The sequence below is a fragment of the Lonchura striata genome, chromosome 1 (assembly GCF_050655825.1).
Source record: "Lonchura striata isolate lonStrDom1 chromosome 1, ASM5065582v1, whole genome shotgun sequence".
In the NCBI taxonomy this organism is placed as follows: domain Eukaryota; kingdom Metazoa; phylum Chordata; class Aves; order Passeriformes; family Estrildidae; genus Lonchura; species Lonchura striata.
Window position 1 is genome coordinate 4,068,244 of NC_140703.1, and position 27,444 is coordinate 4,095,687.

Here is a 27,444-nt window from a genome sequence, read left to right on the forward strand (position 1 = left end):
TTGCTGCAGTAAGGGATGGAAATGTTCAGCTCCTGAACATCTGCTTCAACCTGTTTAAAGCATCAACAGAAAATCTTCCCTTTCTTCCTCCACTCGCCTTCCTTCCTTTCATTATGAATTCACCACAGTTCTCTCTCCCTGCATCTCTTCATATCTCATTTCAACAGTGATAAAAAATCTTTCTTGCCTTTTGCTTTAGGGTCTTCTTTTTTTTATGAAAGTGTGCCCTTTCATTCAGATGTCTTCAGTTCTATTATTTGTTTGGCTCTATGTCTTTTGTTGCCCTAATTACTGCTCCTTGCCACAAAATTTTCCACTTTCCTTACAAATATGTATTATTTTTGTTTCATAGCTTTCTGTCTCTTCAGTCCTTGTTCCATTTAGTGTTCTCATTTTCCTCTGTAGACCCACTCAAAGTAATAAAAGTTGTTTTGTTAATAAACTCAGAGGAACACATTACACCGTGGTGACACATTAGTCTGACTAGTCATAGCTACAATACACTTTGTCCTCTGAAGGAGTCCAAGGTTTCAAGTGGTTTTGACCCCAAAGGGAACAGAAAGTCAACTATTTAAAATGAGTTTCTGAAAGCTACATATTTCAAGGGAACAAACATATGGTGACCTGGTTTGGAATCAGGAGATTCAAGAACATATTCAAGAAATACTTGCTGAAGCAATTACAAAATGAAACATCAAAACAATTTTAATGAAAATTTTAGATTTCATTTAAGGTGATGTTTTGGAGGAAAACTCGTACAGTGAATGTTGCCACCTCCAATTGTGAACTTTCTAAATGAGCTCCTCAAACAGAAAAAGGTGCATATTGCCATTTGTACAGTCATTGGCTAAAACTGTGCCCTTTTTTTTACCTATACACATTTTTAGGATAATGAAATGGTTCTAAAAATTGAGCTATATCATTAATTTTTTTCCTAATCAATATGCAAAGATACAGTAGCTGCACTACTCATTGTAAAAAACAGTATATATCACAAAATCTTCTATCCAATCTGGAGATCAGGTTTTGGTCCTAAATATATTTTATTGTGAAATATTAAATTCTTCTAGCTGTGGAAACTGTCATCAACTGTCCATTTGATTTTCTTTACTAGACAGATCAGTTACTAACACCAAATTATTTAGTGCAGAAAAAAGAAGCAACAGAGTATTCTTTCATTTCATTTGCTGAGTGAACAGCAATCTGCAATGAAGCCTTACAATAAAATAAGAAAGTGGCCTAAATCAAGCATAGAGCAAATGATGCTTTTTTCCTGGCAGGTTTTGCCAGATAACTTAGAAACTTTACACTGTTGTATCTCCACATTTCCCCACTCTTGTATGAAAAACAGAGGGTAAGATGATAATCAAAACCAGGTGTAAATAAATAATTATAGTAACATAAGGGCTGTTTCATATTAAGTTATTCAGTATTTTTGAACGCGTTTCCCTTCACAATGAAATAAAAAGAGCCAGTGCTTTCCTCAGCTTGATGCATTTTCATGCTAGATGAAGGTATTTAGTCCCTCACTGATGCATGGCTGCTGGGCACGTTACATGAGAGGAATTTCCTTTTCCCCTGTGCCCTGACCCCAAAAATCTTGCTGTCCTGCTGCACCTCTGTACTTTGTTTTTTTACACATGGGTACCAGGCCAAGGAAGCTTTTGGAGAGGACAGTGGAGATTATTGGCACTTACAAAACTGCCATCACAACACTGGGATATTGTCCTTATCCAAATATTCTGTAGGGAAGCTCTGCTCAGGTGTCCTGTGCTCCCTCTCCCGGCTTGCTTAAGGCAATGTCTGCAAACAAGCATTAGCTAGCTTTTTCTTGTTCAGAAACACACATTGCCAGCCTGTACTCAAAAGTGTCACATTTAAATATGTGCAAGGTGCCAGAAGTATCATTTGGAATAAGCCTATGATGCACAAAAGTCTTACATATTTCTTTTTGCTCATGGTTGTTTATATCTTGGAGCAAAGTGAGGCAGCAGTAGCTTGATCCAAGTCTTACATTCCTCTGACATTAGGAAGAACATGTTCAGAAGAATTCAGTGGTTTATTTGTCCCTTTCCCTCCTAGGAGACAAGATGCTACTATGGGTCTAGATATGGTTTTTTATTCAGTACAGAGATAATGGACACAAGCAGGTTAAAAATTCCTTGCCCCTCTCTGTAATCATCTGCACCAAATTAAACATACCAGATTGTTCAGTTTCTGTAAAAGAAAGGAAGAAGAAAAAAATCCCTCTACTACACCAGCTGAATAATGGATGGGAAAAAAAAAATAAACTAAAACCAAATCCAAACTAGTAGCTTGGAAGATCTGAAGATCACTTTTGTGTTTTTTTCACCAAACAGAATAACCAGTTCTAAGATTCTGTTTCCCTTGTTAATATTCTGACTTTATTCAAGCTGTTAATATCTACTAGATTTTATGAAACTTAGAAATGCAGAACATCCAGAATCTTTACATGTCTAATTGCAACAGTTTCTGGATCTATAATTTTAGAACTTAATGGCTGATGGCTGGGAAGGGGTGGCACAAGACATGAGTGAATAGACTCCAGTGAATAACCTGTGTACTTGCAATTATATTGTTCCAGCAGGCAAAGACGCTGTAATTTCTATGAAACAGAGGTAGACAGGGGAGAAAAAGCAAGGACAGAGCAAAAGTTAGTTAAGTGCTAATACAAAGCCTCACAAATGAGGGCTTCACTTAGAAATGGAATATTATCATAATATAAATATTTTTCTATTAGTGACCTCTGGAACATCTCAGCACTGAGTGGTGCTGGTGTACAACAAAAGAGGGAGCTTTGTGCTTCTCTGCAATAGGAAGCAAGGCCATGCTCCCTCTTCATAAATCATCAGGCAGTACCAGGATAGAAAGATTACAGCATCTGAGACACAGAAATCTGTGCAGGTCTAATCATTCCTGTCAGAGCTCCCTTAAGGCAAGCTTAAATTAACTAACTTGAGATTCTGAATGATGCAAATTCAAATTTATTGTTCTCATAACACTGAGAAAGAGGCCCCAATGATGGAGCACTGGTCGGTGATGAGGAAACAAGATTGAATACAGAGTTAGTCCTCCCTAGCAGAAGAGGCCAGGTCAGGCTGACTGAGATCCAGAGGAACAAAAAGTGCATTTTCATTTTAAGACAATTCCAAATTTCTGAGGTGAACGCAGCACGGTCTGCCTAGGAGCTGAGAGCAGCAGGACCTTCATGATCCACTCCCATGCACAACAAACCATGGCCGTGTCAAGTGCACAAAGGTTGTGGGGTGTTCCAAGCATGGAGCACATAAAGCTGTCAGGTGAGGTTGTCACAAATCATTCAACTCAGCTAGGAAGCTGAGAGGAGTTGGCACTGGGAAGAGACCTTGATGGTGTGTGGCAGCTCAGCATGCTTTTCTAGGCTGATACTGATAGTAAAAGGGTTTTTAAAATCATGGGGATTAAGGGTTAAAAGGAAAAATAAGCTTAATAGGCCCTGGAAAAATAAACACCCTAAGCACAGGGAGAACTCGTACTTGCTAGAACTGCACTGTGTAGCTAGTACATGATAATTGATATAATTGTTAGATGTGATGATTGTTTAGTAATTAAATATAATTGCTGTTTAATCATAAGAATAATCATGAGAAACTCTGGTCAGTGAATTAAGAAAGATCACGAGAAACTCATGTCAATGTATACAGTAGAACAATATAAGTTTAACAATTAATATGTAAGTTATATAATTATAGATTATAAAATATGTTCAGCTTGAAAGCCATTTTGGAGTCAGATTTGGGTCTGTACCCCTGATTCCCAGAGCTCTCAATAAAAGCACCTGCAGATAATCATATCCTGTGATTATTGTGTTTCCTGAACGTTGACAAATACTGAAAGCAACTGCCTTGACAATAGGGATTAGGCAGGCAGCTGATATATGTATTTGGCATGCATATCTCTGCATATCAAGGGTGCTAAGGAGCCCCCTTTGCTGGGATTGCTGAGGATCAGAACAGACCATGCACAAGCACACCCTCTTCTCTAGCAGCACCATTAGCAAAGAGAGTCAATAGTTCAAATATCTTGCTAGTGACAATCAAAATCTAGCTTAAAGTCTGTATTCAGAAAGCCACCAACAACTTGTCTAAGGAGAAGGGAAAGAAACAAAAAGGCTTTGTATACAAATGGTTCATTTTCTTTTGCATCAGTAGATGGTGCTCTTCATATTCTCTCAGAGGTTACTTCTAAGAACAGTGTTTTTATGCACGGGGTTGAAATCTCTAAGTGCTTTTTCCACACACTCTTCTTCATCTCCTTAAATTGCCTCCTTCTCCCCTCTAAGGCAGCTGGACAATAATCATATTAGTGCTCAATGGGTTCAGTCAGGAACTTTAGAATTATCTGTCATGGTAAATAACCAAAGGAGGCAGATAACATGTGGGATTTCTGTGCCTTTCTGGAAGGCTACCACTTGGTAAATTCTAATGTAAGTGCTAAATTCTTCTTTTGTAAGCGCTTCTGAAGGCATCTCCCCATGCTTCTGTCCACTGCTGTCCTGAGCAGCAGTGGCACCACCTCTCCAAAGTGCTTGTGGGTGCACAGTGTTTACAGCCAGCATATAAATTTAACACTTTGGAGGTACATGAAAACCACCTTGCACACCTCTGTAATATCACTGACTCCTTTTAAGCTTCTCAGAATCCCAAACACTACAAACAGTCACATTCAGATAAAATTTCCAAGTGCATAATGAGAGAGGACATATCCTAAGAAGGCAGCACAAACACCATCCCATTTTCTGATACCCAAAACAGAGACATTCATGATCTATCCAGCAGCAAAACCAGCTGTCCTCATCTCCAAATACAGGCACAGATGCCCTGTCCTTACTCTGGAAATGAAGCATCTGAGCATTTGTTCCACTGTATTCACTGTAAATCAGGCAGGTGATGGAATATCACACGGGCTCTAAATAGGCTCAGAGGCATGACAAAAGAGAATCCATTTCTGGGATAATAGGAAGAAAATAACTCCAAATATACATACACATAAATCAGGGAAGATGGCACACTTGCATGAAAGTGCTATAAATGATGCACTCTGAAAAATAACTCTGTCATTTCCCAGTCACCTTTAGAGTCTATAGACTTCTATAAACAGCATTCTCTCTTCAAGGCTTCCTTCTTAGTCTGGCTCTAGAAATTGCTCTAAAGACAATGTGTTGTTTGAAATTTTGTAAATTTATTAAGAATATTGCAAAACACAGCTAGTCCACAACAACAGTGGTAAGACCACAAACCACAAAAAAAATGTCACTGACACCACTGAGGTAGCAATACACAGCAGTACTTGTCCATGTGTTTCCCCACCAGAAGGGAAACAAACTAATGAACAACATGAGCCAAAATTTCATCCCCACCCAAAAAAAAATCTTCAAATCTCAAGGGGGTATCTGTAACCTGTAATGCTGCCTTAATTCCATAGCACACCTGGTCAGGAGGTGTTTGTTATTCCTCAGAGGCCTGAGATTGAGTCTTGAAATTTCTGGCACTGAAGGTAACCCACAGCAAACCACATAAAGAATTAAGACTTCCTCAAGAATTGACTCCTCTACAGCTGTTCCCTTCTTAAACCCAGAAAAGCCCCTGGATTTTTTTGTTTGTTTGTTTGTTGGGGCTTTTGGTTTGTTTGTTATGACTATTTTGCCTTTGTTTAGAGCCTGCTCTGTGTCCTTAGCAGGAGGTAAAGTATTTCCTTAGAGTAGATGAGAGGAAGAAGGATGTAGTGGCAAGATTCAACACTCCCACAGACTTTTTTCACATAAATGGATAAGGCTGATATCTCCATTGCCTATTGCCCCTGACCTGGCACAGTCCTTATGTAAGGGCTCACTTTTGCCCTTGCAGCAGGGAGATTTCAGGAAGGAAACTGTCCAAGAGCTCCTCCACCATCCTCTGAGGCTCAAAGCCTCTGGCTACTTTAATGAAGTGTGGCTCAGTCATGGGGCCTTTGTTATTGATCCTTTACTGAAATTATAGGGTTCTGCTCTGTGTTTTACACCCACATATCTTTATTTTTTACCTCTTTCTCATCTTGAATCTTGCCTTTCTTTTCCCTGCAGTATTGCCCAGGTGTCCTTTCCAGTAAGACTCATGATCCCATTCAACCCTTTGATGTAAAAGTCATTGTTAAACTCAAATATCTATAACCTGAGGAACATCCTGACAGCAAAGGAATTCAGCTTCAAAATGTGCTGCTGAAAAGCATGCAGAGACTTTGGAACTTGCTGTCTCAGTCTGCATTTCCATGATTGCTTTCTGAGCTAGGATATTTGCCTTGAGAAAGCGCTGAATATGGCATGAAGATAAATATAGCCTTGGCACTCAGTGCACTCTGCTTTTTCATTAGTTATTCTCATGAAGCAACACAAACCCCAGTATTTTTTTTCCCAGTTGAAGCCATCTATCTGATAGCCCAGAAAATCCCTTTCTGTACCTTAAACATCTCTCTTAGAAATGCCACCCTGATGTGGTAAACTGAATTATGTATCTTCACCTGACGTTTACTAAACATATAAATTGGGTTGTTTTCACTCCATGCTCTGGTGCTCTATAGATAAGACACACTTTGAACAGAGAAAGGAAGAGGAAATGGTAACAGAGTATGAGAATTTACTGGCACTGGGAAGATTCTAGCTCCTGCTGAGGGCATGGCACAGGGTCTATTCTTAAAGGTAAAAAGATGAGTACAGAGCTGAGAACAGAGTCGACCTGAAAGAAAGCAGCTTGAAAAGCTCTTCAAATTAACACAGATGTCTGCTGGTAGGATCTGATGCTCTGGCTGCTCTGCTTATCATCACAAGAAAGTATTTGCACAGGACAGATGGATGTATTTACCATTTTAAAATCCTCTAATTAAATCTTAGTTAGGGTTAAGCTAGCAGAAAAGTCATTATGCTTGCCAGAAATCACAGGCATTGGATGTAAAGCAGCACAGGTATTGATTCCACTCTGGGATAACAAACATCTTCATCTGAGCTGCAGCAAGGCAGCTGCCAATTAATCAGCAGCCTCAGTGTGCCAGTGAGGGAAGGGAAGGATAGGGCTGAGCTGTACAAAATAACCCTGAAGGGAGATGGGATCTCTTTGACCACTCAAGAAACTAGTTGGCTCTAAGAAATGCTGGTTTCATAGGTGACACCTCACAACCTGGTCAGCATTCTCTAAGTTTAAAAGATTTGCTCACACTCTTCTCTGCCTTCTATTAGAAGGCATCAGTGACAGGCTCATGCATGCAGCCAAGCCTCTCTTCTTTTTCCTATTAAGGCTGTCAGGTCTCTCATCTGAGACAAGACAGCCTTGCCCAATGTCTCCCATCACCTGCTTCACTTCATCTGAGCTTTCCTTTGGGAATCAGAGCAGGAGAGACACTCCAGCTCTGCTCTGCATCTAGGGAAGCAAGTCATGTCAGGAAGGACAATGCTCCAAATGCACCTTCCCCCAGCAAAGTGCCAGCTGCTCAGCCCAGGAGAGTCCCTCACCCACCACAGGATGCTCAAAGCAGCAGGTGTCCCAGCTGAAAACAGACATAAGAGGATGGTACTCTAAGTACTGCCAGCCACACATCAGTGAGATGCCTGATAACAGTGCTCTGCTCCCTCATGTGCCTCTCCAAAGCTGGAATGGAACCATCTAAATCATCTATATGACATCTTTAAAAACACTGGCACCAAAGTGAGAAGTTCAGGTAGTATTTCATAGTTTTTTGTCAGGCTCTCTACAGCCACAGGGAAATATTACTGAGTTGATACACACAAGTTGATAGACCACAAGCCTGTTAGGTAGGGTAGGAACTGCCTCACCCCAGGAATTGTAGAAGTACCAGCACAATGCTCTTCCTGAAAACCTGGACACATTTATATATAAATGCATTAAATCTTCAGATTTCTCTAGTGCTAAACTAGATATTAATTAATGCTCTCAGCAAATCACTGGAGACCTGAACTTGCAAATACAGTGATGCTCAAAGGAAATGCAGAGCCAAAACTCTGATATATACAATAGATCAGTTTGCAAAGTGAAAAAAGTTACTCCAGTGTGTGAAGGAAACTGTAATTACCCACACTCAGCAGAAGCCAACCTGCATTCCTCACTGGGTATTACCCATCCATCATGGCTTTAAACATCACAGAGCTGCTGCTGGGTAGGGTGTGCATTCTAATTCAAGGTTGGGTGTATGATCATGCTCTGCATGGTGCACAGTATTTATTGGTTTCACTTTATGAAGAGTTTTGATACGTTTCAAAGACAGACAGTCCTGTAATAATACCAGGTTTTAAAAAGCACCTCAGTACAGATTCTTCTTTTGTATGGCTTGTCTCTGGATTTCATTGCCTAAAATAAGCAGGCACATTAAAATACAGAGCTCCATTGTAGGATATCAGGGAAAATAATTAGCTTCAAGTCACAGCATTAGCGTATGAATCATGCACCCAATTATACATTTAACTAGTGACAGAGAAAACTTAGTGAGGCCTCAGAGCTTTTTCCTCCCAATTTAACAAAAGAGAAGCTATCAACAGTTTCTTTAAAAGAACTTAGCCTCCAGTTATGGAGAAAGAAACTCTGGGTTTTGATGTCAAAATTGCATGTTTGTTCAACAGTGTTACCAGTGCAAACATTTGATGTATACTGGAAGTTAACAAAGGTTAAAAGAAAACCAGTCATGTACATATGGAGAAGATTCCAGCTTTTCTTTGCATGCCACAGTTCTGCTATTGGTACTGAGCTGAGCACAACTCCAGGAAAACTAGTGCAAAGCACATCAGAACCTGTCATCTCTGTGTGATCCAATGACCCTCTGTGAGCTGTCTGTCAGATGATGTAAGTCAGGATGTGCATGGTTTCAAACACAAAATAAAAGCATTCAGTAGGAGAAAGCCACAAACCAGAATAGTCAGCCTTTACCACCTTTTTTTTCCTCCCCAAGTAGCTGAAAAACCCAGCCTGAGATTGTTCAGCTAAAATGGATAACTGTTTTCAAAACTGACAGAAAATAATTTACACTCTTCTCTCAATTTTAGCATGGTAATCCAACTCCTAAAAAACGTTTCACTTCAAGTAAAGGGCAGAGCAATGTTTGAAACCGATGCTTTATCCATGATGCTTGAGTCACAGCAAAAATGAACGATTTTAAGCATGCATTTATTTAGGTACTGAGAGGAAAATAAAGCTCAGTACACAAAGAACAAATACGAAAACTAACACTATTCTCTTGCTTCTTTCACTTCACTTTCAAGCTTCAGGCATGGTGGCACATCTCTCGTTCTCTCACTGAGGGGTGGGTACAGCATTTAAACCACCTCTCCTTTCCTCTCTATGCCCCTATACTACTTAAAACCTCTTTATTAGGGAGGTGTAGGAAAGGTTGGGAAATGGCTTGATCTACCTGCCTCCTCTGCTTGAGGGGATTGCCACCAAGTTCCTGATGGCAATCAGGAGCTCCATTGAGAAGAACCTTCCTTTTCAGCAGCTGCAGAGCATGACCTAAGGAGTATTCTATGGACTACATGGCTATGGCACACTTTCTGATAAATGACAGCCTGCTTTCAAGATGGAAATGCCACCTTCCCTCTTCTCACACACAGGGATAGCACTGCTGGCTGCTTTGAAGTCATTCAAGTCCCGTCTCAGCCACAATATCTTTGCTCCCCCTGGCCATACCTGACATGGAGAACTGGACCTACACACATGTGCACGTTAGTGGTGATGTAGAAGATTGTGCATCTTATTTTGTGCATCAGTTACCTCAGTATATGAACAGAAATCTCTGAATAGCAACCAAATCACACAATTTGCTATCACCTTTAAATAAGAAGTAATCCTTTTCTTTAGATTATAAGAAGACAAAATCCACTCATGCAAATATTTCTTCATCCCTGGATAGTGCTACAAATAAACCACTGACTAAGCAACCCAGCAAGAATTTGTTGGCACCAATAACAGCACACAGAGCAACTCTTTCCTAGTCATGAACTATGGAAGTGGGAGCTGCATCAACACAATAAAGAAGACAGAAAATACTCCTGAGGAGCACATTTCATAAAAGAAAAAACCACCTTTCTTAACCAAACCCAAAATAAGAGTTATAAAGGACAGAACATGAATAAAAAGAACTTTAGTAGCCTAGATTATAAACTAAACAAAAATTGAAGTCACGGGATTATTTTGCTAGTTCAAGGCTCTGTAGACACAACAGAACTTGTTTAGAGTCTATCAGTGTTTTGGCAATGCCAGACTTTTGAAAGATTATGGTCTTGTTAACCAAGGAATTTAGTGAAATGAGCCATGACATTTCTCTTGGTAAATTTCTCTAGGAAAAAAAAATTGTCATAGAATCATGGAATGGTTTGGAAGGAAAATTAAAGATTATCTTGTTTCAAACCAAAGTCCTCCCTTTGCAGCTGCAGCATTTGTGCATGACAGAGTAAGGTCACCCACAAAAGTAAAGTGGTCCATGACTGCATTTTTAATTTCTCACACAGAGATAGAAGTTCTGCCTATGCCCTGCCTCTTCACACTGACACTTCAGTCCAAGACTGTCATGCTCAAAGAAAACTCCTGGAAAAACCAACTTTGGCCTCTGAGAAATGCCAAAATGTACATGCCAATGTAGCACAGCCACTTCAGAGGCTTTCATCATTTTGTGGGACAAGACAACCATTTTCCCTGCACCTGTGTTCTTATTTTCTGTAAATGCTAACAAGCATCTGACAGTTTAAACTACAAGAGAAGCAGCACACGCTTTACTGTGCCCAAATGTGCTGCTCAACAGGAAGGAGTAAGAAAACAATGTCTTAACAGCCGTGAACGTGGCAAGATGAGCACTTTGATCTGCTTACCAGAAAGTTCTTTAAATAGAGATGCAACCACAACACTGTTAAGCTGCAAGGTTCAGTAGTTAGGTGATTCACTTCAAATTCATTACTCCAATGCATCACTGATCACTTTTAAGGCTTAGCTTAGCTTCACAGTTTTTATTCCAAATCTTTCTCTTAACCCACACACACATTAATTAGATCTAAGTAGTTATTAAGCTGCACTGCAGAGATACCTTGGCTTACTGGTAAATATTTGCAATTACAGATGAGGTTAAGGCAGGCGCATAATTTTTTTTATTTCCTTGTCACTGTTTCTGCCTTGTCAGATATGTGCATGACCTACACTATACTTCCACTTCAGTGCTTCTCCTACTGCCCCTGGCAATTGTGTTATGAGGGAAATAGTGTCCCTCTGGATAAAATTCAGGAAGGACTTCAGAGGAGATTTCAGAGAAATGCAATTCAAGTGCTTTCACCTGCAATGCCATGGCAAACTGAGGTGGGAGCATTCACATGTACACCAGAGTCTGAATTCTAACAAGAGCCCTCAACAAGACAGCCAAGACTAGGTCTCCATCAGATTTTAAAGAGCTCAGAGTTTTTCTTGTGCCCAGAAGGACAGGCCAACATGAACCATGCTGTGATATTACAGGCTCCAAAAAGTGGTGGAAGAGACAGTGTTCAAATGCAGAGACTGCATCCTGAGTTACAGGAATTCATTACCTGAACACCAGTCACTCAGCAGAGCACAGGAATTGCTTTGCCCAAAGTAAAGGCTATTTTCTGTGGCAGCACATTTCTCTCCCTCTCGGGATCTTTCATAGAGGTGCACAGAGAGAAATGAAAGAGAAAACAATTTCTATTTCTGCTCCTTGTTTTTCCTATGTGGAATGTGTTTGGAGAATTGTTTACCTGGGGTGATGCTTGGTTGGATTCTGGTGAGGATTGTTTGAGCCTGATGGCCAATCCAATCCAATCCAATCCAATCCAATCCAATCCAATCCAACCCAACCCACCTGGGGCTGGATTCTCAGAGAGGGTCACGAGTTGTGTTAGTCAGAGAAAGTAGTATGTAGATTTAGTATCCTCCTTTTATATAGCATATTAATGTATTTTAGCATAGTTATAATAAAGAAATCATTCAGCCTTCTGAATTGAGTCAGACATGGTCATTCCTTCCCATTGGGTTCACCTGCATTTACAATAATTTTCATTCAGAATTGTGGCTGGGAACACTTCACCTAGGGTAGAACAAGTTTAACCCATTGGAACACAGAGGACAAGGTTCTGACATTTTCTTAGCCATGATGAGAAGTCCACTCTGAAGGCTAAGCTGGTGAAGGACACACTGCAGAGCAGGACTCAGCTTCATCACTCAGCAAAGAGGACACAGGAGGAGCAGTTTATCAGCTCAGGCCACACCAAGGGACTTTGTTCAGGGTGATTCTCCACGAGGCTTCAGTTTGGGTTTTCTACACTGGGTCCAACAGAGCCACATGGACATGCTTGTGGTAGTCCCAAGGAACTTTGAAAAGAGCAAGCTCAGTATTTTAGAGTTGCTGTTTTGCTCACAATTTCTTCCTGCATTTAGGTCAAAGTTGACAGAGCTGTAATTTGCTACCAAACACAGAGGGAGCCTGCTGGCTTCACGAGGATGTCTCACATGAGAAATAGTTGCAGGGCCAGGCCTTTGGCTGCCCAGGGGAAAGTATTTGCCCACACTCTTGTATAAAAGTGTGTCAAGAGGGAACTAAAAAACCTCTAAAACCAGGTGAATGGATGATAGCACTTTAATAGGAAATTCATTCTTCTTGTGGCTATTGAAAGAAAAATCACTAGAGATTACACCTCTCTCAGGACACAGTGTCTATCTGAACAGAAAAGAAAATCTAGTGAAGTCAATGGAAAAGCCACACTTTATCTCTGTAGGCTTTGAAGGAAGTGGCATCTGTTCTGTTTTCTCTCTGCTGAGTACACAGGGATTTCTCTGCTATCTCAAAATGTGCAGCACAGAAAACTCCACCCAAAGCTGCACCAGTATGCAGTGTTAGATTTCAATAGAAATTTTTCCGTGCAGAGTTATCAAGATAAGAAATTTTCTCTTTATATAGTCCTTGATAATAAGGTTTTGTTGCATTCAGAATAAAACCACCCAGTGGTTTCCCCACAGGAAACCCATGATTCTGCTTTTAATAGGAGCCACAATTTCAGGGGCAGTTAATGAGACAGCATTCTGCTTAACACTGGTTGTAAGTAAAGTGGTGATTAAAGACAGGCTTGTCTACATTGCACAAAGAACCCTGATTAGTTTTTTAAATTTTACCATTAAGTGCAAAATTCACGGTGAGAGATAGAAGAGCTCTCTGCAGCATTTGAAGCACACTTGAAAGGCCTCACTGTTTCTGGCAGCTATTTTAAACCAACCCCTCTCCTGCAGCACTGCTGCTCATTTGTGTTCACAGCACAAGGAGCGCCAGGTCTGCACCCAACATCGATGTAAAGAGTCAAATGCTCAGCTTAAAACAACACTTCTATTTCTCCAATATGTTTGTGAGACTAGAACCAGAGCAGATTCCACTTCAGCATAAACCCAATTAAAAAAAATTTCTGCTGTAGTTACTTCACCCAGAAAATTCTGAATTGTCATTATTAAAAATAGATTTCCATTTCAAACAGAAATATAGTTTACATCTTGCAGGAATACCTATTCTTTTCAAGACTGCTCCTACAAAGAGTGTCTCTTACATTCTTCACAAGGGGATTTCTGCTACAACACTTGGCATAGAAAATGATACCATTTTTCAAAGCAAGGTTGTAATTTGAGTAGCAATAGATCAAGTAGGCATTTGAGGCCTGATGGTGCTGTCATGGTTATGCAACTTATTTCACTTTCAGGAAGTAAGAATAAACATGCATTCTTCAGTCTTAGAAAAGCACAACTTGCTGGCAACTTGCATACATTACAAAATGTACTTATGTACTGTTTGCCTCCATTTCAGCACAGACTCCTCTGTGCACATCGATATTTAATTGTGCTCCGTGTACCTTCTCCAAGAATTTCAGCAGCAAGAGCTATTCCCAGCCAAGGCAGATGTCCACTTGAGACAGACTCTTTTCTCAAGATGCCAGCATCATATTTACCAAAGATCACATAAGTAATTAAGCAGGCAGAGACACTTTCCCAGAATATGCATCCAGGAATTTATAGCTTGGGGACTTAAAACAGAGGAGGAAATGCCTTTGTATGCAAAAGATGGGGATGAAGTGGCATTGCCTTATGTCCTCTCTTTCTAAATATAGTAATTATTTGTCCTTGTCTCTATTGTCCTGAATAACACCACTTTAAGTTTTTTAATGTAGCACTGATACAAAGGGAAGGAAAAAAAAGAACCGTCATGTGCCCAATTGATTTTACTGCCTGAAGTGAATATTTCCTTGCTATCTAACAGAGCCTTCTGTCTCTTGCAGGTTGCCCAAAATAGCATACCAAGTTCACATTTATTCCAATAGACTTTGCTTTTGCAGCCATTCGAAGCTGATACAGTACAGCAATGATTTGGTCTTGGAGAGCAGATTTATTAACACACCAGCAGGACTACAAACTCAGAAATCCCCTGCTGCACTCTCAGTGTTCACCTTTCCATTATGCTCCTAATTATCTCCAAAGGAGTTTATTTCTTGTAAGCTTCTTGTTCATGCTGATAAGCATTTTATTCTGAATCCTCTGCAGATTTCAGATTTACTCCACATGCTCCTAGCTGAGAAACTGTCTTCATTTTCACAATGCACATCTCTTCTCCAGTTCCTCTCTCAGTTCAGTATCCTTCGGTAAGTATTTCCAACATTTTGAGTATTTTCAGATTAATTCCTCCTGCTCTAGTCACTTCATTATGATAAAACTCTGAATAGTTGAGTTTATATCACCCTTGGACTTGAATTGGATATATTATATTAATCAAGACTAATCTGTTCCTTCATGTTCAAATAAAATGCTAATCCAGTAAATTATTTCTTAAGCATTGATCCAAGGCAGTTAATACAAAAGTAATAATCAGAAGTAATAACATCCCAAGTAAACACAGATTGCAGAGGACATTTTCTCCCATTAGAGAAAGAGCAGAGTTTTACATTGCTCCTTAGGCTACACTGAGGGCTATTTCAGTTTATGTATTCCAAACAGACAAACATAGTCATGTGAGTCACATTCTTTTAATAAGAAGCTCCTCCTACTTCTACATCATCCTTTGTAGGAAATAAAACCGTTAGCTGCAAAGAAAAACCCCAAAAACCAAATTATACCTAACACATCAGAAGTTAACAGAAAGTTTCTTTGACAGTGCTCAGCGTGCAAGCTTCCTCTGGAAAGAAGCTACTCTGATTCTGAGAATCAAATGGCTTCTCTACCCGAACACAGACATGTTTCATTAAATTCTAAAGAAAAGTACACACAGCAAGCCACACTCTGGTTTATCCTTTCTTTCCACAACTGTACTGGACTGTGGCCCTGGATTCATAAACTCTGAAGAATGGAGGAATGACATTCTGTTATTCTAACCTGACTTTCAGGAGCTGGCAGTGTTATAATTTCTTCATCGTGCCTCTGAATCCTGTTGTTGCTAAACTGTAGGCTCTGAGCAGTGATTTTCTGCCTTGGTTTAAAAGCTTCAAGAGAGGAAGAGTCACACAACACTCCTAGGTAAAATAATTCTGTAATTTAGTTTAAGAAGTACCTAAATGCTTCTGTTAAATTAACATAACGTTAAACCCAAGATAACGTTGAGTGTAAATATGAATATTGCAAAAGTAAGTTTGTATCACATAAATTAATAGTGCTATACATGTTCTTCTGAGGCAAAACAGGTGGGTAATAAATACAAGGGTCCACATAAATACTTTAATTCTCTCTTGGAGGCAAACACTGAAGGAGAATGTGCGTTTGCTTGTCAAAGCTGAACCACATTTCCTGTTTGTAAGAAAGGAGGTGAAAGAAAAAAAGACTGGAGGGATTTGAGATCGACAGCAACTCTAAAGAGAGGTTCATGCTGCCAGGTTCAAGACAAGAATATCCAACTTCTGCCAACATAACTTGATTTCCTGTTGGATAAAGGGGAGGGGAGTAATCCTAGAAACAACAGAACCAGGTAAGCCTTGTCTTTTAAACTTTTAAGCATAGGAGCAGTACCACGCCATGGTAGATTAGCAGTCTCCCAAGAAGGTGGCTCAGGGTGCTAAACCTTCATTAATTAAGGCATTAACTTTATGCTGAAAATTCTGTGCCACGGGCCTTCTTATTTAACAATGTGCTGTTTCCCTTCTGAAGTATGAAGCCGATCTCTTACAAAGCAATTAGCTGTGCACTAATTAATTGCAGTTTAAGGAATCTTTTTCAGAGAATTAATCCTGTATTAAAAGCTCACACAGGTGGAAGCATTTTTAATGCTAATTTAACATTCATCAGTCTCTTAATGGGCTTCTTTTTCTAAGGGCCATTAGTACAAAATATTATTTATATCGATGTTTAATTGGAAGTGGGGGAGGAAAGACAGTTTTATGTAATCTTTAACAAATTTGTAGACGAAAACAAGAGGAAGGAAAGGAAAGAAACCATTTCGTGCTCCAGATCATCACCATAAATCTGGTAGCAATTAATCTGCCTCTGTGGATAATAAATGGACACCACAGATGGCATGTCCAGCTAGATGGTACCTATGTTCTTCACCTCACGTTCCTTTTCAGTACAAAAACCTGGCAGAAGTATGCTATCTCCCTGTTATCCTTGTGATGGATTCTCTAAACAAAACACATTAGAGCAAGAAGGACCAAAACATAACACTTCTGCTACGTATTCTTATGTTGTTAAAAGGACAAATATCCAACACTAATTGTTAAATCTGGCTCCACTCCCCACAGGTAAGTACAGGATTATGACCACTCCTTTGAGTTGCAATAAAATGAATACCAGGCTTTTGATTTTCTGCTTGGCTTTTTTTTCCTTATTTTCCCTCACAGTGCTCCAGTGACAATATAATGAACCCTGTAAAGAGAAAACCTAACAACAAATCACCAAAACTCTCTTTATTTCCATGTTTCTGTTGGTGGAGAAAGTTGTCAATAGACTTTTAAAGAGAAAAAGCACAATTAACTATATATTTAGAAGTCTTTTGTTTGTCTGTAGTTTGTGGTGTGAATTTGGTACATTCAATTTATAACACTTCAAAATATACTAAGAGGTAGTGAGTAACCCATCCCTGAAGTCAGAAAAGTGAAAACATTATCCAAATGAAGCAACTTACCTAAGATAGATGTTCTAGCTGGATGCTACTCCAAGTTTAACCTGGTTTTCAAAGATAAATGGAAGAACAGCAGCATAAGAATGTGTCATTAATACAAGAGAGAGTCTGATATTAGTTAATCAAAATGCTGTCATCTTTATAATTATTAAATATAATTCTTCTCCACTCATGCATCCCAAAATATTTTAACAATATAACAAGAATTGTTGTCCCTCTCATGAAACCTTGGGTATGTAGTGACCTTTTTCCTTTCACAGAGGAGCACATTACTTTAAGAAGACATCAATATTATTTCTTGCAACAAACTACTACCAGCCTTAAGTTCTCCTACCACAGATAGACTATCACAGAAAACCCTGATGGAATTTGAGTTTATCATTTTAGAATCATAGTGTCCTATTCCCAAGCAGCTGAATTATTCCATGTGACTTTTTTCAAAAGATACAACACTTTTTTTTTTAAGTATTCCATTTGATGGCTTGAATGAGAATGTCCCTGAATACAGTGTCATGGATTCTTTGGACAAACTATATGTTATGTAAGAAAAGATTAATATAGATTTGCTCCATTTGAGAATAGATGACTTGAATGAGAATTAAAATTAGAGAACAGAATAAAAGACACCGTTTCAAAATTGACTATAGCTAGTCTAATAGACTTGCTGTTTATTTCTAACTCACCATCTACAGTCTCCTTATCTTATTTTTGTCTTTAGCACAACCTGTTAACTGTGAGAGGTTGCATCTGCTGTTGTACATTTAGGGAGAGCACTGTAGTTATCTGTGGAGACAAATTGTTCTTCACACAGTCAGCTTTCCTGCTAATGCTGCTGCTGTCAAAGTAGTTAAAATTGAAATAATGCAGGTATCAATAGAAGCAGCATATCAGAAACACCTATAAGAATTAGAAGACATGGGAAAGAGCTGGGAGTTGCATATCTGTAAAGTTTGGATACAAAACCAGATTTTCTCATATTTTAAATCCGGGTAATATGATTGGTGAAACTAATGTTGGAGTGGCATGGAGCTCTCAGAACAGCACCAGTACGTCTCCAAGCAAGGTGGGCTAAGTAAAAACTGCTGTGGTTTCTCCCATATAAGCAATGTTGTCTGACAAACAAATAGGTAGTATTGCAAAAACAAACAAACAAAAATATACTCAAGTCACACATATGTCTGTATACATTCTACTGAAACACAAGCAGATGTTTAAGACAGTGTTGTGGAAAATAAATTTAAAAATAAACTAAGTAGTGTTCACCCAGGAAGAAATTTAAATGTTATTTCTTAATCTACCCACACCCATGAAATTTCCTAAATCTTGCTTAAGAACTATAGATTGCGAGATGTAAAACATTGGCATGTTTTATGAGAAATCCAAATTTAATATCTTTTTTTTTTCTAGAGTGTTTTTAAAGTTCTTGAGAAGTAGGATGGCTCAAATATCAGAGAATTTAGACTTGGAAACTAAAAAGAAAATAATTTTATCAAACTTTTACTATTTTCCATAAAATAATTTCAATTCAAATCAAAACCTGAAACAGGAAAATAATATTTTTCAAAAAAAGTGGGCCAGTTAAGGTCTGAAAATAGTCCAATTGAAACTAAGAATTTTCCTTCTACTCTGGAAACACCAGGCAAAAATTGGATTCCTGAATCAGAATGATAAATGACAACATCCTATATGGAAAAACAGGAACAATGTTAGATTGCAACTATAATTTAGGTGCCTGCTCATTCCTTTTATTCTGATGAATCTCAGAGTTGTGTCCAATGTGGTTGATTCTGTGATTCTATCACAGTTATTTGTGCTTTCCTTCTTGTGGGCTACAATACTGCTTTTGCTCCCTGGGAAAAGTGTTTGGAGGAAAAGAAATATGAAATGAACGTGAGAAGAATGGAAGCTAATCACATTAGGAAAGATAAAAAGATGGGAAAAGAATGAGAGGATTCTGATTATTTAGGCTAAACAGTGAAACTTGAAATTTCTTGTCCTGGACAGACTTATAGTTTTGGACAGGTTGCATGGGATGCAATATTGAGTGACTAATTGCACAGTAACCAGGTTCCAAAAACTGGTGATTCTTGATGCACCCTGATAATATCTCCTCAGTGTAGATCTCCCATTCTTTTAATTCCTTCCCTGAAAAATTGGAATGCTGTATAGTTGCTCTGTGGGGATGTTGTCTCTAGTCATAAATGTCTGTATCTCCTCGCATAAAAGTGCCTTTCAACATGAAAAGGAGAATTGCAGTGCTAAAGAACTCTCAAACACCTTTGGGAGAACTCAAGTGGTAGAAAGGAAGGGAAACTGTATGTTTAGTTTAAAACGAAGAATAAATGGTCACTGAAAGTACCATGTGCAAAAAGAAGTTAGAAGTCCATCAGAAAATTACAGCTTAGTTGATTTGCTTTGTTCCTTTTAAAAGAGAGTTCTGTTCAGGAAAGAAACCTACATCCTGGGAGCCCAGGTGATTTGTGATTTTTTTACTGCCAGGGCTTATCTTATCTCGTTTTGTCATTATAAGAACACCTGGGGGTTGGAGTGCAACAAAACAAAAAGAGCTTTGGCAACACCAGCACAAAGAGGGGCAAAACTTGTAAGAAGGTTTGGAGCTGGAGCCCAGGCAGTCAAGGAACAAAGCTCTGTCTTCTCAGCAGGAGCAAATGCATTGCCACCCTCCCCTGGCCAGCAACATGGAAAAGTGCATTCCTGCACTCCTTTAACTCTGCTTTCCTTAGGAAACAAACAAATTGTGAGCTTCTTAAGGGCATCCAGGTATGTCCAAAAACAACAAAATGCATTAAGGGTCAGCATCGTCCAATCCAGCCCCTTGGCTGCTCTGCTCCAGCTGCACGTTTCTTTTTATCCACTATTAGAGCTCATTAGTTTTGGGCACCAGGTTTTATTTCAAACACTTCAAATCTCAGAGAACATGAAATATGCCTCTTGGGAAAGTTAAGAATAATTAATTAATTAAATGACAAAAATAGATTTTGTGCAGATTTCCTATCTTTCTTGTTGCAAGGAGTGGCAAGATTAGAGCAAAAGAAGACTTTGTTCAAATAAGTGAACTCACCTTTTACCAAGTGATTTTCCAGGAGCTGTTTGAACTTTTCCTTGTAGGAATACTTGAGGCTTCACTGGTTCCCAGCTGATACTTATCCTTTACCATCACTTTCTCTGGTTTCTCAGGCAAGACAAAAAGAACAAGTCACTGGTTTTAATAGCTGGAAAACAATGCAAGAAAACATAACCAAATCCCTTTCTTGCAGGAATTGTTAAAACATTACAGTCTTAGCTATTCTTCAGAGACATCCAGCAAATTTGTTTTGACTACATTCAGAACTACTTTAATGAACTCTAGAATTTAGCTAAGAATTTCCTTAATTTACTGCAAATACTAACTTAAAGACAACTGCAAAAAATAATTTCAAAGCTATCCAGTAAAATTACATTTTTCTTTATTAATTTCTGATTTTTATTGCATCTTACAGGCAAACCTATAGCTTAATCTTTGGCTGAATTCCTATGAAACTGTATTTCTGCTAACAGTTTACTGACGATGTTTTCTTAATATTTAGCATCTGGTTTTTATATTAATTATTTAGCTTGCATAGCAATAGCTGTCAGAGAGTCAACAACAAAATAGCAGCTTCAGTTACAGAAAGCAAAAACCAGCCAAGCATGAAGAATACAGTAAAATTGTTAGACAACACAAAGAGTAAGTTTTCTTTCAGTTACAGCAATGGACTGCCATTTTTCTATCTGGGGAGTTTTGGCCTTCCTGAGTTTGGCTCTGCTTGTTTCACTGACACTGAATATTGTACACTGTATCAAAAAGAAGCAAGGTAAGTAACATCTCTTGGTAAGGAATCAAATTTCAATGTTTAAAGCCATCCCTGCTCAGAGCTATCAAGTCAACAAATTGATTCTTCTGAATCCTGAAGTTTTATTTTGGCAAGAAGGATTTTACTAGAGAGGATTTTAAGAGAATCAGGTCTGATTACATAAAAACAGCTAGCCAGCTACTTTTACTTTTTGATGGATTGTGCCAGCACAACCAATTCCATGGTTAGGAAGTTGTACAATCCTCACCATTCCCTTTACACAGGGATGTACATATAGGGGTGGGCAGGCAAACACTAGTGACTTCAACAAGGCTAAATACACTTGTGTGTATAATCTACATAAACAGAAGGCTTGTGCTTCTAAACTGAGCTCACCAAGTATTAAAGTCAGATATTCACAGTCAGTCTCTTGGGATGGGCGTCAGTTGAGATTTTTGGTTTGTGTTTTAGGGCTAAAAGGCAGATATATCTATGAGGAAGAATCACAGTCATTTACAAAATTAAACTCACCAAGGTTTAGATCAGCTACTGCATTACTCATCAAATTGGAGCTTGCTGTGGTAAATTCTGGAGTCTGGGAGCAGAGTTTAGAAAGTCAGGCATTCCTGAATTATTCATCAAGCTATAGCATGAAATCTCTTTGTAGCCATTGCCTTTCTGCTCCAGTCTCTTCATCTGTGTGGATCACAGAATCTCTTTTTCAGACGTACCAGCAGAATAAATAAAATAAAATAAATAAACCCATCACTTTATAATATTAACACACTTCACCTCCCCAGAGAAAACCTGAGAGAGAAAAAATGAGGGAGAAACAAAATGTTGAGGAAATCAAGAATGAATCACACGTGTTACAATATGTTTTTTGTGTAGACTTTGCAGACACAGCACAGGGACATAAACATTTCTTGTATTTGATAAAAGTATTTGAGAAAAGTAGCGGGACAACTAAAGGTCCCGAGAGCCAGAGCTTTCAACTGTATTCTCTAAAACAAAACCAAAACCATTCCTGTTGAGGCAGTTATCTGAAGTCTTCTAAAATAACATGTTTCATTTTCTCTTAATTTTTTTTAAAACAAATTTTCCAGCTAAAATGCATAAAGACTACGAAGAGAGCAATCCAAGGTAAGTTGTATTAAAAAGTTTCTTTCTGGCAAGGGTAAAATATGCAATAAATAATGACAGATGGCTTTGGACGGATGGCATAGAGGAAAATTCAATATCTCATGCGGTCTGCCTGGAAATGTTGGTAGTGGAAAAAAAGTTTTCAAAAAAACCTAGGGAAAAAATATTCACATGAGATACATCCTCCAGTCATTTTATCAACAATTAAATAATTGCATGCTAATACTATAATTTTATCTGAAAGTGCAAGGTATTGAGTTAAACCACCATTACCTATCACTGAAAGTCAATAATTCCATAATAATTCAAAAGAACTCTCAGCTCTCACAAAACAGTGACAAATTATAGTCTGATAGTTAATACTTGTGGAGTGATAATTTACATGTATTTACATTTCATAACCATCTTTTACACATAGCATCCAAAAGCAATAAAGGAGCCTGTTTATATCTGTAGGATATCCCATGATCTGTTACACAAATCTGTTTCAAGTCTCTCTCTCTTATGCCACAGAGAAAAAAATAACCCAAACCAAGCCCAAACTTTAGAAAACAGAGATGGATGGAGTCTCATCTCACCCCAAATGTAAAAACTCTTGAAACAAAAATACAAAAACCTGGACCTTACCCAAAACCAATTCTCAATTACAAATTTTCTTGAAATTGGGAAGTCTGTCTATTATCTGCCTGTTCAGATGAGAAATACCACTGAATGTGGTGTTAGAGCACAGCTTCACCCTCTTGATGAGATGCAATACAGGGTGCAGTAGAAAGGTTACACAGTGCTTCCTACTAACAATCCCCATTTTACAAACCCACTTAGGAACAGTTTCAAGTAACAGCAGGTAATGAAACACAACGTACAATTAAAAGTGCAAAGCTGAACTTGGCTTTGGTCTTCTCTGTTTGTGTTGACAGAAGTATTTTAGTTGAATCAAGAGGGGACCTTTTAAGAACATCATCCCAAAAGACACATATGGTGCTTTATTTTGTACTGCAGAGTGTCTCAGAGGACATGAATTGGGTTTCTTTCAGTGATCTCATTAATATTTCTTACCCTACCTCAAGATGTAGCTTAACATTCTTGAAATTAGCTTTGTGCTTAATGAAGTTATGGGAAGGGAGAGTTCAGTTCTGAGCTAGGTAACAAAACTCTCCTGAGAATACCTACACTGCCATTTCTGCCCTCTCTGATACTTTGGTCTTGTTTATAAGATCACAAACAATCTGCTATATATAGATATACACACACAGTCTGCATACGTATATAAAACACTAAAATATAGTATTGGGGTGCTAAATAAAGCACATTCTATGAATTAGAAGTGTTTTTTCATTCCATTTATAGCTATGATGGCTATCACACAGAAGATGATCCAGTTTATGGCAATCTCAATCAAGATGTTATAGGTAAGCTTCATTTTAGGAACAGGTGTCTATTCAGTGGCTATAAAACTGTATGATTAAAAAATGACTGACATATTTGCATTTCTCAAATGGCAAACTTGAGAATCTCTGTATTTTCAACTATAGATATCATTGAAATGATTAAAAGGTACTTGGGGACAGAAATGCAAATTTTTTGTGCAAGCCTTAATTGGAGCTAAGCAAAATGAAAACAAAACGCCCAAACAAACCCAACTTTTTCATAGATAGTTTGAATAGATTGAATCAAGTCAACTCTCAAATGCAGTGACATTGTAAAAGTCTGAAAACTGTAAGGAAGTAGTCTCTTTACTGGTGGCTAAAATGAGATAAAACATGAGAAAATAACTAGAACCAAATTTACAGAGAACTGAAGTAAACTCAGGAACAAAATTTAATCACCAGCTGCTGCAACTCACAACCTATGTCTCAGTCAAAGGAAAGGCTGCCTGTGCTGAAAAAATCATCAGTATATGGCTACCTCTAAATTGCAGGAAGTCCTCCCAACCACTCTAAAATTACACCCATAGAGGTAAATAACGAGAAACCTCTCCTTCATGTGAACACAAAATTATTTTCATTTTCACAGTATGCGTCTGAATTTCTTAGCTATTTACCTCTCTATAATTAGAGGGAGAGGGCCGTGTGTGATTTCAAAACAAACACAAACGTCCTACCAAAGCAAACTGGGGGGAGCACATTCTCTGACAGAGAGAATCTGTTGATATGATCATTTAAGACTCAGTAGCATGTCTTAATAAAAAGATTTTTCTACTTTGATAAATTACAGAAGAATGTTGTTACGAGCAGATGAAGTCCCAGCCTCAAAGACCAGTTAACCAGCTACAGGTATCTTTAATTTTAGTTACAGATTTCTGAATTAAGGTAACATGGTCTGTCTCAGAGTTCCTTTATTTATCATATAAGAGCATATAACAAAAATCTTCACATTCTCACAAAAATTACCATGCATTAATATCTCAGTTCATCAAGGTATTTCAGTACAAACTTGACCTTCCATTCAATCTGAGTCATTAATAAGGAAGCATAATTATAGACAGTTCAGATCCATGCAATACAGTATAATAAATCTCAGCCACAGGCATGCAGATCACATGGAATTAAATTTGCATCCATGGCCATGGCTAAAGTAAAGAATTAATTTTATTTGGTTTAGTTATCAACCAAGTGAAAACACAAGCTGCATCACATGATACTCTTGAATTTGACTGCCTCTTTCCTGTCCAGTGCAAAATCTATATGCCTTAACCAGGGAAAGATTGTTTTCTATTGATTTGTGCTTAGTTGAGATACTTGTATGCCTAAAAGCATGAAAGCTTCAAATGAATTTTGCCTATAATTGAAGCATTCCTAGCATCTATTTCCTGATTTGATTGCCACACATTTCATAAGGATGGATTTTCAGACTCTCTCACGGGGTACTTCCAGCAGATAAAGAAAAACTTTTTAAATCTAGACATTCCAATGTCAATAGTCATTGATGGTCTGGTTTGAAAAGCATAAAAAACAGGGGAAAGCCATGAAAAGCATACATTTTGCACTGGAGATGAGATCGTATGTACAGACAATAATTATCCATCTTTGGTTTTCTGCACAAGCAAAGCCTGTTAATACCTGGATTCCAACAAAAAAAATAAAAAAGAAGAAAACCAGATCAAATAATGTTTTGCATCCCAAAGAACCTGGACTTATCACATGAGCTTCCCTCTTTCCCACAGAGAATCTTTCCAATGACACCGTGATGAATTTTTCCATATTGCCACTAGCAGTCATTTACCATTAGCTTATATTGATCTGTTTTCCATTCTCCCACAGTTTAATAATTTGTGCTTTCAATGAGTTGTTTTACAGCTAGTTTAGGCAAATTTCAGGCAGGCTTATGATTAAGGCATAGATATAGTTGAAGACTTAGACATGAATTTAAAGCAAGGATAACTGCAGAATGTTAAAGTGAATTTTCTTTCAGGTGGAGTCTGCCAATCAGATGTGCTATGCCTCACTTGATCACAGTGTCAAGAGAAAATGCAGAAAACCAAGGAGAAAGAAAGACCCTTCATTAGAGGAAGATGAAGAAGAAAGATCATCTAACCCCATGGTGGCTTCCAAAGTTAGCATTTACCTCAATAGTGAGCAGCTGGCTGCTGAAAACACAGCAAAAGTAGAAGCCATTCATGATGATCCCATCAGATTAATGGGCTTGATTCATAATGCAAAAGGAGAGAACTGAATATGTAATGAACCAAATATGTAACCACAAAGTGAGATTTGCTTTTTCATTCTGGAGGAACAATGAATGACCAGAGAAAGTATCCTGGAAAGCTGACATGCTAAACAGTGGTATGAAATGGGTAAGTTAAGTGTTCCAAACTGGCTACCTAACATATTTATAGGCTAAGCAAGACAGGTCCAGACTGCCACTCAGATGGATCTGCTCTTCTGAAGACAATTTGAAAGAGCTGCAGAAGTCACAGGTAGCTCAGCAGTGACAGGGTAGTGATTCCAGTCAGAACTGATCCTGTTTTAAACAATCATCAGCTTTCAAGCAGACCCAAAAGACCCCCTTGTTGTCTATACAGCTCTAGCAGAGTACAGCTATTCCATACTAACTTCAATACTTTGAAATGAGATTGTTTCGTGCTTGCACACTTGGTGATTAGTTGTTTTACCAATTAAGAACTGAGCTGCTGTTCCACACTGTGAACTTTCTGACTGTGACTGGTCTATGGCAATGACTGGAGAATAATTTAACAGCTGATTTAAGGTAGTAATTGTACATCTCACAGGACTTAGCAGGATCTTTGTGTATCTTTAGTTTCCTCTAACAATACTAGAATGCATCTCAAATCTCAATTCCTCTACTGTTGTATACAGCTGTATTAAAGGGTCCACAAAGATATTATCACACCATCTGTAACAATAAATCTAGGAAGGATTTCTTCCTTCTAATACTCCGTGTTATGTTTATATTCCTATTTGGTTTTCCATTGCCATTCTTAACTATTTTACAAAAAAACCCCAAAAAAACCCAAAAAACCAAAAACTTTTTATTTCCCCAAACCCTTCACTTACTGTGTGCACATTCATTTGAAGAAACTCTTTAAATTTTAAGTTTTATAGAGTGGGTATCTATTTTTATATGCTGGGAATCATTAAGTGGTTGCAGCAGGAAACAAAGCAAGTTGATATAATGTGTCTGCCTCTGGGTGTCAGACTCACCTGCCTTTTCAAAAAACAGGGATATTGGAGACTTTAAAATCCACAGAGCAGTGCCAAGGAGCCTGAAACTCTGAAGCACAGAGAGCCAACACCTTCTAACAGTAGAAATGGATGGACACATCAAGGGATGAGACAAAATTATGGAAAAAAAAAATGGTTAAATTCAACTTGTCACTTCAATCTGGTAACTAATTAAATGGAAATGAGGTACCCACTTCTCTCAATGAGTGTACATGTAACAGTAAGCTCACTTCATGGGATTGAAGTACATTTAGTTTCCTTTCTATTCTCAGTCTTCATTGTTTAGTCCAGCTATGTTTATGCTAATTTTCATCAGCTGCTTTCCCTTGCAACATAGTTTGCTCAAAGAGCAGGGCATTTTTGTAAATGTTCTCTCTCTATATATATATATCTGTACACATTTCCTTTTCATATTTAATCAATGCCTCCAATAAATTGATTGTGGCTCTCAGGATGATCTTTAATAGCCTATCAACTATTTCCAATTCATTTGTAATACTGCCACATTCAAATTTAGCTTTATTCTTTTGACTATTCTTTATTCTTTTTTACCCTCCATCTGCTTAAATAAGCAAACAACCTAATTTTTAACGAGTTTTGGGGTGTTTTCAAGTGAC

General features: G+C 38.2%; 1 protein-coding gene across 1 annotated transcript; it reads left to right on the top strand.

The window, feature by feature from the left end:
- Window positions 1-14,963: 14,963 nt before the first annotated feature.
- Window positions 14,964-27,278, top strand: TRAT1 (T cell receptor associated transmembrane adaptor 1). Its single transcript, XM_021542400.2, has 6 exons — window positions 14,964-16,020; window positions 20,913-21,023; window positions 22,109-22,145; window positions 23,493-23,554; window positions 24,360-24,418; window positions 25,557-27,278. Exons 2-6 carry the CDS (start codon window positions 20,921-20,923, stop codon window positions 25,815-25,817), a joined length of 522 nt encoding a protein of 173 aa, XP_021398075.1. The 5' UTR covers window positions 14,964-16,020; window positions 20,913-20,920; the 3' UTR covers window positions 25,818-27,278.
- Window positions 27,279-27,444: the final 166 nt, after the last annotated feature.

Bases quoted from the DNA above. Each gene is read 5' to 3' on its own strand.
- TRAT1 (XM_021542400.2), top strand. From the start codon at position 20,921: ATGGACTGCCATTTTTCTATCTGGGGAGTTTTGGCCTTCCTGAGTTTG. The intron at 22,146-23,492 runs GTAAGTTGTATT...TTCCATTTATAG, and splicing joins TACGAAGAGAGCAATCCAAG to CTATGATGGCTATCACACAG. The intron at 24,419-25,556 runs GTATCTTTAATT...ATTTTCTTTCAG, and splicing joins GACCAGTTAACCAGCTACAG to GTGGAGTCTGCCAATCAGAT.